At 44.3% G+C, this 18,211-nt stretch overlaps 1 protein-coding gene across 2 annotated transcripts in view; it reads right to left on the bottom strand.

Annotated features, from left to right (window-relative positions):
- WDR47 (WD repeat domain 47) overlaps positions 1-17,598 on the bottom strand; it is a 76,298-nt gene extending 58,700 nt beyond the window's left edge. Inside the window, exons 1-2 of one of the 2 annotated variants that reach the window (XM_060201964.1) lie at positions 17,113-17,598; positions 2,065-2,231 (exon numbers count right to left, since the gene is read on the bottom strand). In XM_060201964.1, the coding sequence (XP_060057947.1) occupies positions 2,065-2,222 (158 nt within the window). In that variant the 5' untranslated portion in view covers positions 2,223-2,231; positions 17,113-17,598. The remainder of the gene's footprint in view (positions 1-2,064; positions 2,232-17,112) is intronic. The other variant, XM_060201965.1, reaches the window with a different exon arrangement.
- Positions 17,599-18,211: the final 613 nt, after the last annotated feature.

The following is an 18,211-nucleotide window of genomic DNA, read 5'->3' as shown; positions in this document are numbered from 1 at the left end:
CTGCAACACCATAAGCCAGAGCTGAAAAGTGCTCTGGTTAAAAAATTTAAAAAAAGAGAGAGTGTGTGTGTGTGTACATATTCTGGGGCTAGCAGGGATCTGTCTGGCAGGTTGGGGGCCAGTGATGGAGCACAGCAGACAATGGGACCCCGTCAGTAGTTTACTATAAGTGGGAGATTCACCATGAGCATGTGGGCTTTATAAGCTTGCTTGTGAGCAATCAGATACAATTACAGAAGCCAGACCTTCCACCTTCTGCATCCCATAATGACCCTGGGTCCATACTCCCAGAGGGATAAAAAAACAGGAAAGCTATCAGGGGAGGGGATGGGACACGAAGTTCTGGTGGCGGGCACTGTGTGGAAATGCACCACTCTTATCCTATGATCTTGTCAATATTTCCATTTTATAAATTTAAAAAAAAATTTTAATTATTGTCATATAGTGGGGCTTCTTTTCTATTCTTTTTTTCAAACAGATACAGAGTTGGAAAGTGGTGTGTGTGTGTGTGTGTGCTTTGATATCCCTGATGGCAATATAAATAAATAATAAAAAGTAAGAATTCAGCAACCTGAGAGGTGGCAAAGAAGAGCACAGGATTTGCCAGCATGGGTGCCAGAGTGATGGCTACATTTTTATAGAGGGTGTGACACATAGAGAATAGAAAGAGAGAGGAAAATAGAGAAATAGAAAGTGACACCTAAAGTGCTGATCCACTGCTCATGAAGCTACCCCCTTGCTGGTCTTAACTGAGTCCCTATGCATAGTAATGTGCATACTCTACCAGGTGAGACAGCGCTTTGCCTCCAAAACACTTCAATTCTTAAGGCTTCCAATGTCAGTAAGTCACAAAATGCCACTTGTCCAAGAACTTGTACTCCTTGTCTAGAATATTTGTATCACATAAAAATAGAATATATTTCTAAGTGGAAATTTGGTCATTACTTCTGTCCAAGACAAGATAGAATATATTTAGCATTTCATTTTGCCCAATGCATTCATTCCATTTCCCTGCAACTTCATCTCCAAAAATGTCTTTCTAAGCAAAGAGAAGAGGGGAGGGAGGGGAGGAGAGTAGGGGAGGAGAGGAGAGGAAAGGAGAGGAGGAAGAAGAAGAGGAGGAGAGGAGGAGGGGAGGAGGAGAAGAGGAGAAGGAGAGGAGGAGGAGGGGAGGAGGAAAGGAGAGATGGGGAGGGGAGGGGGGAAGAGAAGGGGAGGGGAGGAGGAGGGAGAAAGGAAGGGAGGAGAGGGGAGGAGGAGAGGGGAGGAGGAGGGGAGGAGAGGAGAGGAGAGGAGAGGAGAGGAGAGGAGAGGAGAGGAGAGGAGAGGAGAGGAGAGGAGAGGAGAGGAATCGGAGAGGAGAGGAGAGGAGAGGAGAGGAGAGGAGAGGAGAGGAGAGGAGAGGAGAGGAGAGGAGAGGAGAGGAGAGGAGAAGGGAGGGGAGAGGGGAGAGGGGAGAGGGGAGAGGAGAGAGGGGAGAGGGGAGAGGGGAGAGGGGAGTAGGAGTAGGGGAGGGGAGGGGAGAGGAAAAGGACAGGATGCAAAAAAAATCAACCTATTTTCTTTACTCTTTAAATATTTTTATTTATTCATTATTAGAGACAGAAAGAAATTGAGAGGGGAGGAGGAGATAGGGAGGGAAAGAGACAGAGACACCGGCAGCCCTGCTTCACCACTCATGAAGCAGGTAGGGACCAGAGGCTTAAACCTGGGTCCTTGCACACTGTAATTTGAGTGCTTAACCAGGTGAGCTACCTACCACCTGACCCCAACAACTTTTTAATATTTTATTTATGTATTTTGGATAGAGAGAGAAATTCAGAAGGAAAGGGGAGAAGATAGGAAGGGGGGGAGCTTGAACTTGGGCCCTTGTATACTGTAACGTGTGTGCTCAACCAGGTGCACCAGCCCCAATGAATATACCAGCCCCAATGAATATATTTTAAAATCATGCTTGCATAACCTTTTTATACATTACAAAGTCCTACCTGTACTGTACCTACTACTTTATTAATACTGGCATTTCTATTAAGAAGTTACACAACTCACAGTATGAAATCATACCTCAGGAAAAGCATATCATCTGAAAACAGGCCATTGATGACGCCACTTTCCTTCTCAAGGGCCAACATACTAATGTGAAGCTTCTTTGAATTCAAGAAGTCTAAAATTAACTTAATGATCTCAACCTCTTTTACATTCACCGTTTCTTCAGCCGTCATGTTGATAACCTAAATATTAAACAGAAAAATAAAGCCAAAATTAACCCAACTGTCTTATTTCTAAATGCTACTAACTGCAAGCTACACACAACAAGCTTTTTTTTTTTAATTCCATTATCTTTATGTATGTATTGAATACAGCAGCCAGAAATCGAGAGGGAAGGGGGAAATAGGGGAGAAAGAGAGAGGGATACACCTGCAGCCCTGCTTCTCCACTTGCAAAGCTTTCCCCCTACAGGTGGGGACTGGGGGCTGAACCTGGGTCCCTGCACTCTGCAACATGTACACTCGACAAAATGTGTCAGCACCCGGCCACACACAATAAGTTTTTTAAGAAACTTTTAGTACAAACATTTTGAAGTCAAATTAGTAACTATCAAAACCAAATAATTACTTGAGGTGTGGTAAAGATATGGCTATGATTTTTTTTTTAAGATGATTTATTTAGGGGGCCGGGCAGTATGCACAGTGGGTTAAGTGCACTTGATGCAAAGCGCAAGGACTGGTATGAAAATCCCAGTTCAAGCCCCCGGCTCCCCACCTGCAGAGAGGTCGCTTCAAGAGCTGTGAAGCAGATCTGCAGGTGTCTACCTTTCTCTCCCCTTCTCTGTTTTCCCTTCCTCTTTCCATTTCTCTTTGTCCTGTCCAACAACGACAGCAACAACAACAATAATAAAAACAACAATAATAAACAACAAGGGCAACAAAAGGGAAAAAATAGCCTCCAGGAGCAGTGGATTGTGGTGCAGGCATTGAGCCCCAGCAATAACCCTGGAGGCAAAATATATATATATTTAAGAGGTATGATGAGAGAAAGAACCAGACATCACTCTGGTACATGTGCTGCTAGGGACTGAACTCAGGACCTCATGCTTGAAGAGTCTAATTTTTATCTACTGTGCCACCTCCCAGACCACTAGCTGTGGCTTTTTTTTTTACAGTCTTTATCTTGCAAAGTACATACTGAAATAATTACAGATTAAGAGAAATAACGAAAGCTGTTTCAAAATAATCCAAAAAGAGTGAACTTGGAAAAAGTAAACATAAAAAAGAAAAGTTACAACTAAAGCAGGATGATGAATAAACAAGTTTATTAAATTTGCTATCATTTGACACAATGCTTTAACAGCTGGGAGAAAATCCAAGCTGGTCAAATAAAGAAGGGGCTACAAGAAAATGGAAAAGGACAAGAGACTGGCTCACTTGATGGTGGCCTCTTTGGCCACTACCAGGCCACCCCATCACCTGGGGTCCAAGTCAGGGAATCCTAGGATTCCCCTGTAGATACGATGAGCTTAGACCTCTAATAGACCCCTCTCTCCACCATCACTGGTCACTCTCATCAGTAATGTCATCATAAGCCTTTTCAAGGGCCTCTCCAGGCCTCACTATAATGCAGCAATGGTAAGGATGCCCCACTTCCTGAAGGGTCAGCCTACTCTGCCACTCAAGGAAGATTGGTCCAAAATGAGTACAACCTATAATGATCCCAGATGTGACCATGGACTGCAAGCTCGGGCTAACGGGGACTCAGAGGTTACACAGGCTCCTATGCTAAATATGAATATACATGGGCCCTGGGTCTGATTGATGGGGTAAACAGTTAATTATATTTATATATTTTCTTCAAGTTTGGGAGCTACTCTCTGCCCTTAATCCAGCTATTTCTTTTTCACTTATTTATTTTTTTTCTTGCCTCCAGGGTTATTGCTGGGGCTCAGTGCCTGCACTATGAATCCACTGCTCCTGGAGGCTATCCCCCCCCCCTTTTGTTGCCCTTGTTGTCTTATCGTTGATGTGGTTATTACTGTCATTATTGATGTCACTATTGTTGGACAGAGAGAAATGGAGAGAGGCAGGGAAGACAGAGGGGAGAGAAAGACAGACACCTGCAGACCTGCTTCACTGCCACTGAAGTGACTCCCCTGCAGGTCTGGAGCCGGGAGCTCCAACAGGGATCCTCATAAAGGTGCCAGTTTGCTTAACCTGCTGCGCTACTGCCCGACCCGCCCCCCCCCCCCCCCCCGGCTCTCTATTTCTATTCTCAACTCTGACTACATCTTTCCAGACAATGTTTTTAGCCCACCTCCATTTTAACTATCAAGGTCAGGCAAAAATCACCAGTCATGGGCCCCTAGGAACATACCTAAAATAGAATTCCCAGCTTCTTACCACCTAAAATCCCTATTCACACCTGCTCTATTCCTACTTTACAGTTCCTGTTTATTACACATTTTGTCCTGCCTCATAACTTACTGCCTTTCAGACACCAAGTTTCAGATGCTACTATGATTCTACCCTGAACTCCCTGGGTGGACAACTTTACCAATGTGCCCCAGAACCTCACCTCTCCAGAGCCCTGCCCCATTAGGAAAAGACAGAAACAGGCTGGAGGTATAGATCAACCTGACAACGCTCATATCCAGCAGAGAAGCAATTGCAGAAGCCAAAATTCCCCCTCTGCACCACAAAATTTTGGTCCATACTCCCACAGGGGGAGAAATGTTAGGGGAAGATGACCAGAGGGCTCTGAACCCCATTTCCATCAGAGAGAGTAGAGGACAAAAAGAAAGACATTCAGAAGTAGCAGTAATAGGTGCAGGTGTGACTTTTAAAAGGAAGAGAAGGCAGGATCATGTGGGAGGGGGGGGAATGGGCAAATATAGATAGACTAGATTAGACAGATACAGAAATAATAATTGAACCATTTCTGTGACCTGGCGAAAACAACTGCAGTTGGTGGAGGAAATGGGGACACAGCAATCTGGTGGTGGAAACGATGTAAAATTGCACGTGTTATTTTGTAATTTTGTAAATCACTAATAAAAAAAATTGCTATCCTCTGAACCAACATCTATGTCCTCCTAAAGTTCGTATTTCCCCAAGCCTAACTCCTAAAGTAATAAATAGTATCAGGAAGTGGGGCCTTTAGGAGATGATCCATGAGGAAAGAGCCCTCACGACTAGAATGAACGACTCAAGAGCTAGCTACCTACCTTCCATTTTGTGAGGAATCAGTGAGGAGGGGGGAAAACAGCCACCAGGAACATAAATAAATAATTTTAAAGAGGGCAGGGATCAGTATAATGCTTATGCAAAAAGACTTTCATGACTAAGGCGCTGAGGTTCCAAGTCCAATCCCCAATACCATCAGCCAGAGCTAAGCAGTATCTGGCTTTAAAAAGTAGGGAGGGAGAGAAAGAGAGGGAGATATGGAAAAATGTTATCACTCCTGAGACTCCAAAATCCCAGGTTCAACTTCCTGTACCACCAAAAGCCAGAACCAAGCAGTGCTCTGAAAAAAAAAAAGGGGAAGATGAGGAAGAGAAAGATGAAGAGGATGAAGAGGAAGAAGAGGAGGACAGGGAGGTAAGGAAGGAAAAAGAAAATTTTGTGGTGTTAGGGACTAGAGTCAGCTCAGTATAGCAGAGAATAGGACTTTTATACTTGAGGGCCTGGGCTTAATCCTCAGTATCCCAAGTACTAGAGCATTGTTCTGGCTTCTCTCCCTCTCTCATGTGAAATTTTCTCTATCTCATATGAAATGAACAAAATGGGAGAAAGTCTTTACATGCCATACATCAGACAAAAGGCTAATAACCTAAATATATAAAGAGCTCACTAAACTCAGCAGCAGCAACAATAACAAAAAGATCCCATAAAAGTAGGATTATATGGAAAAAATATTCACCAAAGAAGAGATTCAAAAGACCAACAGATACAATGAGATACCACTTCACTCCTGTGAGACTGTCATATATTAAAAAGGATAGTAACAACAAATGTTGGGAGGTTGTGGGGTACAGGAACTCTTCTGCACTGCTGTTAGGAATGTAAATTTGTACTGCACCAAAGTAAAAGACTCTGGGGTGGTGGGGAGGGTTCAGGTCCTGGAACATGATGGCAGAGGAGGACCTCGTGGGGGTTGTATTGTTATGTGGAAATGTTACGCATGTACAAACCTTTGTGTTTTCCTGTCGACTATAAACCATTAATCCCCCAATAAAGAAATAAAATTTAAAAAAAAAAAGGAATGTAAATTTGTCCCACACCAGTGAAGAGCAGTCTGGAGATCTCCCAAAAGGCTAGAAATGTACCTACCCTGTGACCTTTCAATTCCTCTCCTAGGGATATATCCTAAGGAATCAAACACACTCATCCAAAGAGATCAGCTTATACCAATATCCATGGTAGCACAGTTTGTATTAGCCCAAAGGTGGAAGCCAACAATGGAAGAGTGGCTAAGAAAGTTGTAGTATATGCACACAATGGAAAACTATTCATCTACTACAAATTAGGAATTCACCTTCATCTCATCTTAGATGGAGCTTGAAGGGATCATGCTAAGTGAGATAAGCCAGAAAGAGAAGGGTGAAAAAGGAATGATCTCACTCACAGACAGAAGTTGAGAAATAAAAACAGAAAGAGAAGGGGTCAGGCAGTGGCATACCTGGTTAAGCACACATAGTACAGTGTGCAAGGACCCAGGTTCAAGCCCCCTGGTCCCCACCTGCAGGGAGAAAACTTCACGAGTGGTGAAGTAGAGCTGCAGGTGTCTATCTCTCTCCCTCTCCACTTCCACCACCCCCCAAATTTCTATCTCTATCCAATAATAAATAAGTAAAATTTAAAAAATAAGAACAGAAAGGGGAAACACAAAGTAGACGTTGGACTGGGCTTGATATATTGCATCAGAGCAAAGGGCTCTGATAGAGGGGTGGATATTTTCAGATCCTGGTGCATGATGGTTGAGGAGGACCTACACTGGGAGTGAGAGTGTTTTACAGAAAATTGAGAAATTTTACATATGTATCAATAATTGTATTTACTACAAACCATTAATCCCCAATAAAAAAAGTTTAAAAAAATCATGTTCTGACTTTTGTTTCACTTTCTCATATGAAATTCTCCACCTCATATGAAATAAATAAGTTAAATATTTTTAAAAGACTAGCACTCGCAGGGGTAGATAGCATAATGGTTATGCAAAGAGACTCTCATGCCTGAGGCTTCAAAGTCCCAGGTTCAATCCCCTGAACCACCATAAGCCAGAGCTGAACAGTGCTCTGGTAAAAAAAAAAAAAAAAAAAAAAAAAAAAAAACAATAATAATAAATCCAGTGCTCCTGGAGGTTATTTAAAAAAAAAAAAAAAGACTAGCACTGGACTGGGCAGTGGCACACCTGGTTAAGCACACATAGTACTAAGTGCAAGGACCCAGGTTCAAGCCCCTACTTCCCAGCTGCAGGGAAGACACTTCACAAGTTGTGAAGCAGGTCTGCAGGTATCTATCTTCCTCTCTCCTCCCCCCACTCTCAACTCCTCTCTGTCCTATCAAAACAAAATAGAAATAAAAAAGAAAAAGATAAGCACTAATCTACATCTACAATAGAGAAAATAATGGCAATAGAAATACACTGACTGGGAGTCAGGCGGTAGCATGGCGGGTTAAGTGCAAGGACTGGCATAAGGATCCCGGTTCAAGCCCCAGTTCCCCACCTGCAGGGAAGTTGCTTCACAGGCAATGAAGCAGGTCTGCAGGTATCTATCTTTCTCTCCCCGTTTTCCCCTCCTCTTTCCATTTGTCTCTGGCTTAACTACGACAACATCAATAGCAACAATAAGAACTACAATAACAATTAAAGGGGGGGGCAAGAAAAGGGAAAATAAATTTTAAAAGATTGAAAAAAAAATACAGACTTTCAGATAGATAGGTAGATTTTTTTTTCCTACCAGTGCACTGCTCAGCTCTGGCTTATGGTGGTGCAGGGAATTGAACCTGGGACTTTGTGGAGCTTCAGGCAGGAGAGTCGGTTTGCATAATCATTACGCTATCTACCCCTGCCTTCATGAATATTTTTTTATGGAAATATGAAAAAGGTTTCACACAGGAAACAGCAGTAGATTTTAACCAAATAGGAACCAGGCGGTGGCATACCTGGTTAAGCATACACATTACAGTGCACAAGGACGCAGGTTCAAGCCCCTGGTCCCCACCTGCAGGAGAAAAGCTTCATAAGTGATAAAGCATGGCTGCAACTATCTCTCTGTTTTCCTCTCTATCCCCCTCTCCCCTCTCAATTTCTGTCTCTATTCAATAAAAGAAAAAAAAGATTTTAACCAAATATAAACAGACATGATTTTTTTTAGTTTTTTTTTAATATTTATTTATTCCCTTTTGTTGCCCTTGTTGTTTTATTGTTGTAGTTGTTGTTGATCTCGTTGTTGTTGGATAGGACAGAGAGAAATGGAGAGAGGAGGGGAAGACAAAGAAGGGGAGAGAAAGATAGACACCTGCAGTCCTGTTTCACCACTTGTGAAGCGATTCCCCTGCAGGTGGGGAGCCGGGGGCTCGAACCAGGATCCTTACACTGGTCCTTGTGCTTAGTGCCACCTGCACTTAACCCGCTGTGCTACCGCCCGACTCCCCAGACATGATTTAAGTATTATTTTACAAAGAGTTTACTTATAATAAGCGTAAGAAAAATACACAGGTTTGGGAAGTGGTACAGTAAGTACGGTGCTGAACTCGGAAACATGAGGTCCTGAGTTCAATTCCCTGCATCCCATGTACCAGAGTGATGCTCTAGTTCTCTCTCCCTTCTCTATCTTGTTAATAAATAAAATCTAGAAGAAAGGAATGGAGGGAGGGAGGGAGGGAAGGAGGGAGGGAGGGAAAGGAAAGAGAAGGAAGGGAGGTAAGAGGTGAAGAAAAAGAGAGAACTTATAATGATTCAGGGGGGCTGAGCTATAGCATTCCCGGTAGAGCACATGTTACTATGTGCAAGAACCTAGTCCAAGAACTGAGGTTGAATCTATCCGCAGGGGTAGAGTTTCACAGTGAAGCAGTGCTGCAGGTGTCTCTCTTCCTCTCTATCTCCCCCTTCCCTCTCTATTTCTCTCTGCCTGTCTCTATCCAATAAAGAAGTAAATAAAATATTTAAATAAGAATGATTAAGAACATGGTTAAGAGAGTTAGGGTACATATACTATAAATTGGGTAGGCAACAACAGCAAAAAAAAGGGGGGAGAAGGCTTAATAAGTGGTCCTGGAGGTCGTGGTCCTTAAGGCTTTGGACTCTCAAGCATAAGGTCCTGAGTTTAATCCTCGCGGCACAAGTGGCACATGTGCCAGAGTGATGTCTGGTTCTTTCTCCTCCTATCTTTCTCATAATAAATAAGTAAAATCTTTTTTTAAAAAAAGCTAAATAAATGCTCCATTAATTACCAATTCTATCCCAAACAATAATAAACACTCTACTCTTTCAAGAACTTAAGTGCCTAACACTTGAACACTAGCATTTACCATTCCAGTCAGAGAATAAAACAAGAAAATTAAATACCATGAACCTTTTTTTCTTTCTTTCTTTCTCTTTTTTTTTTTTAACCAGAGTACTGCCCAGTTCTTATTTTTGGTGGTGCCAAGGGATTAAACCTAAGACCTTGGAGCCTCAGGAATGAAAGTTCTTTGTATAACCACTATGCTATCTCTCCAGGTCCCTACCATGAAGTGTTCAAATAAAATATTAACTGTCAAAAGATTACTGTACCTTTCCTTAGGAAAAAAGGTTATTATGGTCAGGGAAGTGGCTAAGTGAGTCTAGTGGAGGACTTGCATGCATAAGGTCCCAGTTTCCACTCCTAGTGCCGAATACAGAGCAGAACTGTGTTCTGAAGTCTCCCCTATAAAATAAGTAGAATTTTTTTTTAGTCTTCAGTCATTCTTTCAATAAAATAATACCACAAAAACACATCAGTTGCCAGGTCACTTAACTATAAATGTCTGGTACTTTAGGAATATGTGATGGTGCAAGCTATTTGATCTTTAAGGTCTTCAATTTCTTCATACACAAAATAAAGAGTTTATAGATTTTTACTAATTCCTAGTTTCTCTTCAAGTTTTACAACTCACACTTAAATAACAGGAACCATGTATTTTTAGGAGGTAATATCTAGCCTGTAATGCAAAATCTCTATATAATCAGTTTTAATTAAAAAACAAAGAAAAAATGCATCTAGTTTCTAAATGCATCTAGTCAATCAGTGAACATCTGCACTATAGATGCAGCATCCCGACTCTTAATAGCTTTTCATATTGCTTTCTATTCATCACTATTACTTTCTAGAACTATGAGTGATTATTGGACTAATGGACAAATGTTTAACACAGCTGCAGATATTTTTAAGATATATACAGTTTGTTTTGTTTTGTTTTCTTACCAGAACACTGATCAGCTCTAGCTTATGGTGGTGTGGGGGATTTAACCTGGGACCTCGGGCCTCAGGGATGAAAGAAAGTCTCAGTGTAACCATTATGCTATTTACCCCACCCAAGATTTATTTATTTCAATGCAAGAGGCACACATAAGAAAGCAGAGACTGCTCAGCTCTGGCTTATGGTGATATCAGGGACTGAAAATGGGACCTTGGGGCCTCCAACATACCAGTGCTGTGCTCTAACAAGCAGAGCTATTTCCCTTGTCTAACAGTTATAGCTTTAAATCAGGAACTTCAGTTGTGCAACGCCAATATTCTACCAATCTTCCCCAATTACAATAAATAAACTGAAAGAAAAGTAATAATAATATGGGCAGCTGGGAAAGCTTACTTGGATATCGAGCTGCATTGCCATATGCAGACCCAGGTTCGAGCCCCACCTCCAGACTGAGGGAATGTCAGTGCTGTGGTCTCTTCCACTCACTCTCTCCCTCTGTCTCTCTCCCTATTTAAAAATAAATGGTTTATATTGGTACTGACATCTGAAAAAGGGAATTTGAAGGGCCAGGTGGTGGTGTACCTGGTTAAGCGCCTATGTTACAGTGCACAGGACTCTTGGTTGGAGTCACTGGTCCCCACCTGCGGGGGGGGGGGGGAAACTTTGCAAGTGGTAAAGCAGTGTTGCAGGTCTCTCTCCTTCACTATCACCCCCTTCCCTATTGATTTCTAGCAGCCTCTGTCCAATAAATAAAAACAATTTAAAAAAATTAAGTGAAAAAAAGAAGAAAAAAGGGAATTCGAAACCATAAAATTTTTATCTAAAAAGAAACATATAAAAGAAGGTACAGAAGAGTCACACAAACTTGAAAAAAGTATTTAAAAAGCCAAACTTGCACAAGCATTAACTACTCAAAACCATAACAGAGTTTTGTATTATATAATTACCTACATCTTAGGTTAGTCTTCATCCTAGCTATTCTACTTCCTTATTTATTTATCACAGAATTGATCTAACAGGTACTTTAGTTCACCCTCCTACTTAGTACTGTGTACCATCTCTGACATATGGTCTTGTCACAAAATAGATCACAGGGAGATGAGAAACTGTACCCATGTGTCAAAATTGTACTGTAAGCCATTAATCCCCCACACTACAATAATTTTAAAAAATAGAATACAATAGGATCTCAAACCAGGATCTTTACGCCAGTGCTTGCACTTTGCGCCACTTGCACTTAACCCGCTGCGCTACAGCCCAACTCCCCACATCATCTTTTTTTTAATTATTATTGTATACAGACAGCCAGAAATCAAGAAGGAAGGGAATGGTAGAGAGGGAGAAAGAAAGGGAGTCTCTCCGTGGCACACCAGGTTATGCGCACATAGTACCAAGCACAAGGACTGAAGCAAATATTCTGGTTGGAGCTCCCGGCTCCCCACCTGCAAGAGTGGCTTCGCAGGCAGTGAAGCAGTTCTACAAGTGTCAATCTTTCTCTCCGTCTCTATCATCCCCTCCCCTCTCAATCTCTCTGTCCTATCCAATAAAACAGGAAAAAAAAAAAAAAAAAAAACGGCCACCAGAAGCAGTGGATTCGTAGTGCACCAAACCCCAGCAATAACCCTGAAGACAAATAAATAAATAAATAAATAAATGGGAGGAGAGACACCTGCAACTCTGCTTCACCACTTGCAGAGCATTCCCCCTGCAGGTGGGGACCAGGGCCTTGAACCTGGGTCCTTGCACATTGTAACATGTGCGCTCAACCAGGTACACCACCACCCGGCCTGTCTTTTTGCTTGTTTTATTTATCTTAGTGCCAGGGATATACCATTCTGTTGTGTTTTAATATAAATACAGTATTTTTGTCCAAGTCTGCAAGTGAAATTAGTAACAATTCCCTAAGTATATGCCATATTATATGACCAAAGGTTTCTCTTGACATACTGCAGCTTATCTTCAACAGCACAAATATTCCTACTTGGAAAACAGAGGTCAGGTGGTGGCACACCTGGTTAAGCGTGCACTGTGATATGCTCAGCTCAAGCTCCCAGTCCTCACCTAAGGGGGAAAATGAGCAGTGAAGCAGCACTGCAGGTGACTCTCTCCATCTCCTCATTACCTCTAGCCTCCTCTCTGTCTCTATGCAAAACATAGAGACTTTTTTTAAAAAGCACAGTTCAGAGGGCTAAAGTAAGCTATTTCTCTTTTTTTATTTTTTATTATCTTTATTAGATAGAGACAACCAGAAATTGAAAGGGAAGGGGATGGCAGAGAGGGAGAGAGACAGAGAGACACCTGCAACCCAGCTTTACCACTTGTGAAATTTTCCCCCTACATGTGGGGACCAGGGGTTTGAACCTTGTTCCTTCCGCCTGTAACATGTGCTCATCCAGGTGCGCCACCACCCGGCCTCAGGTATTTCTTTCTCATTCAATACTCAAGTGATCCAGCAGGTGGACTATTTAATACAAATGCAACTCAAGTGAGCTATTGAACATAGTTGTATTCTTTAGAATATGAAGACAACCTAGTAAAAGGAGGAAAGCAACCCTGGCCCACACACAGGGAGGAAACACCCTTTTCTGTGTCACCACAGAATAAAAGAACCTCTGCCAAGGTGTAATGGAGTAATTATCCACCTTAATAGTTCCCATGAGCTCTTTGAAAAATAAAGGCTTGGGCAGGTGAAACACTTCACTTGGATAATGTGCTGCTTTGCCATGTACATGGTTGAGCCTGGGTCTAACCACATTGAAGGAAGCTTTAGTTCTATGTTCTCTTTCATTCTCTCTCTCTGTCTGTCTGTCTCTGTCTCTCTTCATGTCTTAAAAAGAAACACCCTACAATCTCTCTATGCTCAGGGGCTTTCTGTGACACATCAATAAAATTCAAGTTCCTTTTTAAATTTTTTTTTTTTTCCTCCAGGGTTATTACTGGGCTCAGTGCCTGCACCATGAATCCACCGCTCCTGGAGGCCATTTTTCCCCCCTTTTGTTGCCCTTGTTGTTGTAGCCTCGTTGTGGTTATTATTATTGCCATTGTTGATGTTGTTCGTTGTTGGATAGGACAGAGAGAAATGGAGAGAGGAGGGGAAGACAGAGAGGGGAAGAGAAAGACAGACACCTGCAGACCTGCTTCACTGCCTGTGAAGCGACTCCCCTGCAGGTGGGGAGCCGGGGGCTCGAACCGGGATCCTTAACGCCGGTCCTTGCGCTTTGCGCCACATGCGCTTAACCCACTGTGCCACCGCCCGACCCCCCTTTTTAAATTTTTTTATTTTTACCAGAGCACTGCATAGGTCTGGCATATGGTAGTAAAGGGAATGAACCTGGGACTTCAGAGCCTCAGACATGTCTTTTACACAGTCATCAGGCTCTCTCCTTCCCCAAAATTCAAATTCTTAATATAAACTCTTGGGTAGGAGAGCTAGCATAATAGTTATACAAAAAGAAATTTACACCTGAGAAGCCAAAGTCCCAAATTTAATCCCCTGTACTATACCATAAACTAGAACTAAGCAATGCTCTGGCATTAAAAAAAAAAAAAAGGGGGGGGGGGGTCAGACAGTGGCACACTCTATAGAGCACACATGTAACAACATACAAGAGCCCAGGTTCAATCCCCCAGTCCTCGTCTGCAGGGGGGAAGCTTCACAAGCAATGAAGCACCGTTGCAGGTATCTCTCCTTCTCTATCTCCCCTTTCCCTATAGATTTCTCTCTGTCTCTACTCAATAAATAAAATATTTATTAAAGAGTCTTGGGACAGGTGAAATAGCTCTCTTAGAGAGTGTGCTGCTTTGCTGTTTGTCACACAGGTTCAAGCCTGGCCCCCACTGCAATGAAGGAAACTTCACTGCACTGGTCTCTTACACACACACACACACACACACACCTGCCTCTGTCTCTAAAAAAAAAGTAGTAATCTTAAGCCTAGAAATGCTAAGTAGATCAGGCAGAAAATTTAATTATCCTTACCAATATTATACGACTCTATTTTATTAAAAAGGCTATCAACAGATATCTTTATTTCACAATATGCTTTCAAGCACATTATTTTGTTCTTCAGAGCCCATTCCCTAAAATAAGAACAGGTATTATATTCATAATGCAGATCTAGAAGTCAGAGTTAACCTTAGGGTAAAAAGCCCTTCCAAGACAATCTGATGTCCAGTTTACTGATCTACTTTGGAAAGCTGCAAGTCTTCCCGTATATTTTGAACTGCTATGTAAGCTACATCATATGCTATTCATTCAGTAACTGAGAAACTGGACTTCACAAACAGAAACAAAGGAGGAACACAATTATTTAACTACAGACATAGGACAGTACCTCTATTTTATGATACATTCCCATTACTGGCTTTAAAAAATAGGTAACCTAGGAGATGGGTACAAGCAGAGCAAGCATTGCATAGCATGTGCCAAAGTGATGCTCTAGTCCCCCTCCATATATATATATATATATATATATATATATATATATATATTTTTTTTTTTTTTTTTTACCAGAGCACTGCTCAGCTCTGGCTTATAGTTGTGAACCTGGGGCTTTGGAGCCTCAGGCATGTGGGTCTAGTCTCTTTGCATAACCATTATGCTATCTACCCTCGGCCCAAATAAATCTTTTTGTAAAGTAAATTTTAAAAAATTTAAAAACTGGTCTGGGAGATGGCTCAGTGGAAAGACATTGGACTCTCAAGCATGAGGTCCTGAGTTCAATCCCCGGCAGCACATATACCAGAGTGATGTCTGGTTCTTTCTAACTCTCCTCCTATCTTTCTCATTAATAAAATATTTTTTAAAATTTTTAAAAATAAAGTAGGAGAGGGGGTCGGGCGGTAGGTAGCGCAGTGGGTTAAGCACATGTGGTGCTAAGCGCAAGGACCGGAGTAAGGATCCCAGTTCATACACCCAGCTCCCCACCTGCAGGGGGGTCACTTCACAAGCGGTGAAGCAGGTCTGCAGGTGTCTATCTTTATCTCCCCCCCCCCGTCTTCCCCTCCTCCATTTCTCTCTGTCCTATCCAACAACAACGACATAAATAACAATAATAAAAGTAACTACAATGATAAAAAATAATAATAACAAGGGCAAAAAAAGGGGGGGAGAAATAGCCTCCAGGAGCAGTGGGTTCCTGGTGCAGACACTGAGCCCCAGCAATAACCCTGGAGGCCAAAATAAATAAATAAATAAATAAAATTAAGTAGGTGATAAGCAGGTTAAAAGTGGTAGGAGGCGGAGGGTAGATACCATAATGGTTATGCAATCAGGCTCTCATGCCTGAGGCTCCAATGTCCCAGGTTCAATCCCCCGCACCACCATAAGCCAGTGCTGAACAGTGCGCTGGTTAAAATAATAATAATAATAAACATGACAAAATCCCTCACCCAAACAAATCCAAGAATTTGGGGGTTTTGTTCTCTGATCTACAAGTATACTGTTGTGGATCAATTGCTTATGGATCTCATTGGATATAAATTTCCTTTCCTGTGTAGAAGCAATTTACTCTCTAAAACCCAAGGTAAAAAAAAAAAATTATTTATTATCTCTTCCTCCTTAATGAGACCTTGAGAATATACCATATAAAGGAAAAATGGTTTCTTAGGCGTTTCTCTCTAGTAAAAAAAAAAAAAAAAAAAAAAATCAATGTAACCCATGCCAAGACTGGAAGAGAAAAAAAATCCGCTAAGATTTACTGTGGGGACACACACACACATACATAATTTTAAAAACCAAATATGTTCATTCCTGTACCATTAACTTTTTAAAGCATTCTATGAAGTCTACAACAAAGGGAGGAAAGTGTTGGGATCGCAACCTATGGATCTGGGTGGAACAAAGACTTCTCCTTTCATTATGCAGAGACAACCAAGTTGCCAAAATAGTAATAATGATAATCTGCTCCCATACCGTGCGTGACTGGTTATACTGACTGCAAGTCTGGGTGCAGCCATGCAAAGAAATAGCGAAGGCTGATCAAACGTCGCCCCTGTCTACACCCCTCCAGCCCCTTCTGCCTGAGGCCTCTCCCGGGAGCCCCGATCTCACCCTCCCCAATGCGGGGAAGCGGCCTAAGCCCGCGAGTCCCTGCGTCTCCCACGCAGGCGCCCCCGGCCCCCGCACGACCCTATTTCCAAATCTATCGACGCCCCTCTGTCCGAGCGGGATCCCGATCGTCGCCAAAGGCCTTTGCCCACTGACCACCGACGCAAGGAAGGCCAGAGCCGACCCCGCAGGGCTGCCCGGCCGCCTCTCTGCCCGCAGCCCCCTCCCCTCCGGCCGCCCGGCCCGGCGCCCCGCGGTCCGCGCCCGGGCTCCGCAGCGGGGCCAGCAGGGCGGGCGGCTCCCTCGCACTCTGCGCGGTGGGCACCAGCCGCGCCCGCTCCCAGCTCGAGGCCGACCGCGCCGGGGCGAGAGGCGTCGCCGCGACCGCCCAGCCGTGAGGGGCCGAGTGGTCGGGGCGGCGGCCTCCACAGCCCCCGAGTCGACGCCCGGGCCTCAGCCGCCACCCAGGTCCACCCAAGAGCCCGCTGCCGGACCGCGGGTGCCGCCGCGGGGGTCGCCGGGTCCCAGCCCGGTCGAGCGGTGACAGGTGGCGGCCAGTGACCATGGCAACCCGAGGTGCGCCGCGCCGCGCCGCGCCGCCCGCCGCCGCCCGCCGGAGCCGCTCACCTGAGGGCTCCAAGACGAGCCCGGGGAAGCGGCGGAGAAGAAAGCGGCGGGAGGCCGGCGGGAGGCCGGCGGTCGGGCCCCGAAGCGACGAGTCCTGGCTGCTGCGTGAGCGCGAGGGCGGCGGTCCCAGCTGGGCGGCGGTCCTCCCTTCTGCCGCCCGCGCGTCAATCCATCAGCCGGTCAGGCCGTCCTGCCCCCCGTCGGCCCCTCCCCAGCCCGCAGCCGCTCAGCTCAGCCGCTCGCAGCCTGCGGTTGTCAAGCGGTGCTGCAGCCGGGCTCCCCGGAGCCGCAGCCAATCGCCGCACTTCCCTGAGACGCCTCAGGACCCCGCCGAGCGGGGCGGCCAAGCAGGTGCCTGCGCTTAAGGGAGACTTGACTGGGCGGGCCCAAGCCCGGGCCCAGGTGGCGCTCCACCTAAGTGAGCCGGCCAGGGCTCGGGGCGGGAGCTGCAAGGATCGGCCGTATGCCGGGCGGGAGCCGGCGCGGAGAGCGCGTGGGAGCCTGGCAGCCGGGGCGTAGACCCATAGCCGGCCGCTGACCCAGCATCCCGAAATAGCCTGGAGAGGACTGTGGCCTCCGAATCCAGACGTTGGCTCTTCTTGCCACTCCCTGGCAATTTATTAATAAAGACTAAGCAAATAAAGCTTGCGTCCTCTCACTCCTTCCCATCCTTTTTGCAGGGCCCACGTCCTCCATGAAAACTCCTCAACTATTTTCCGCCATATAGATTTTTTTTTAATTATAATTTTATTGGGGCATGAGATAATGGTTTACAGTAGTTGTTGATGCATGGGTAAAATTTCCCATCTCACTGAGAGAGGTGTCTACAGAACCGAGGTGTCACACCCCGGTTTGGACTTCGTTCCCATTCTCCCTCCCCCCTCCCCCTACCCTTCCAGATTTCTTGCTTTGTGGTGCTGAGTTGCTTTGAACAGTTTTGCAATCACTTAAGGCTTAGAAAGGTAGTCCACCCCTGGGCTGCAAAGCCTTACTGCCTCCCACCCCAAAAGGTGCATTAAGTATTCCACAAAAAAAAATGTATATAAATTCTGTTAACTGTAAACCCCATCGATCTGACCTAGGGCCCATGTCTATTCAT

This window comes from Erinaceus europaeus, chromosome 11 (genome assembly GCF_950295315.1).
Source record: "Erinaceus europaeus chromosome 11, mEriEur2.1, whole genome shotgun sequence".
Taxonomy (NCBI): domain Eukaryota; kingdom Metazoa; phylum Chordata; class Mammalia; order Eulipotyphla; family Erinaceidae; genus Erinaceus; species Erinaceus europaeus.
This window is presented reverse-complemented; position numbering and strand designations above follow the sequence as displayed.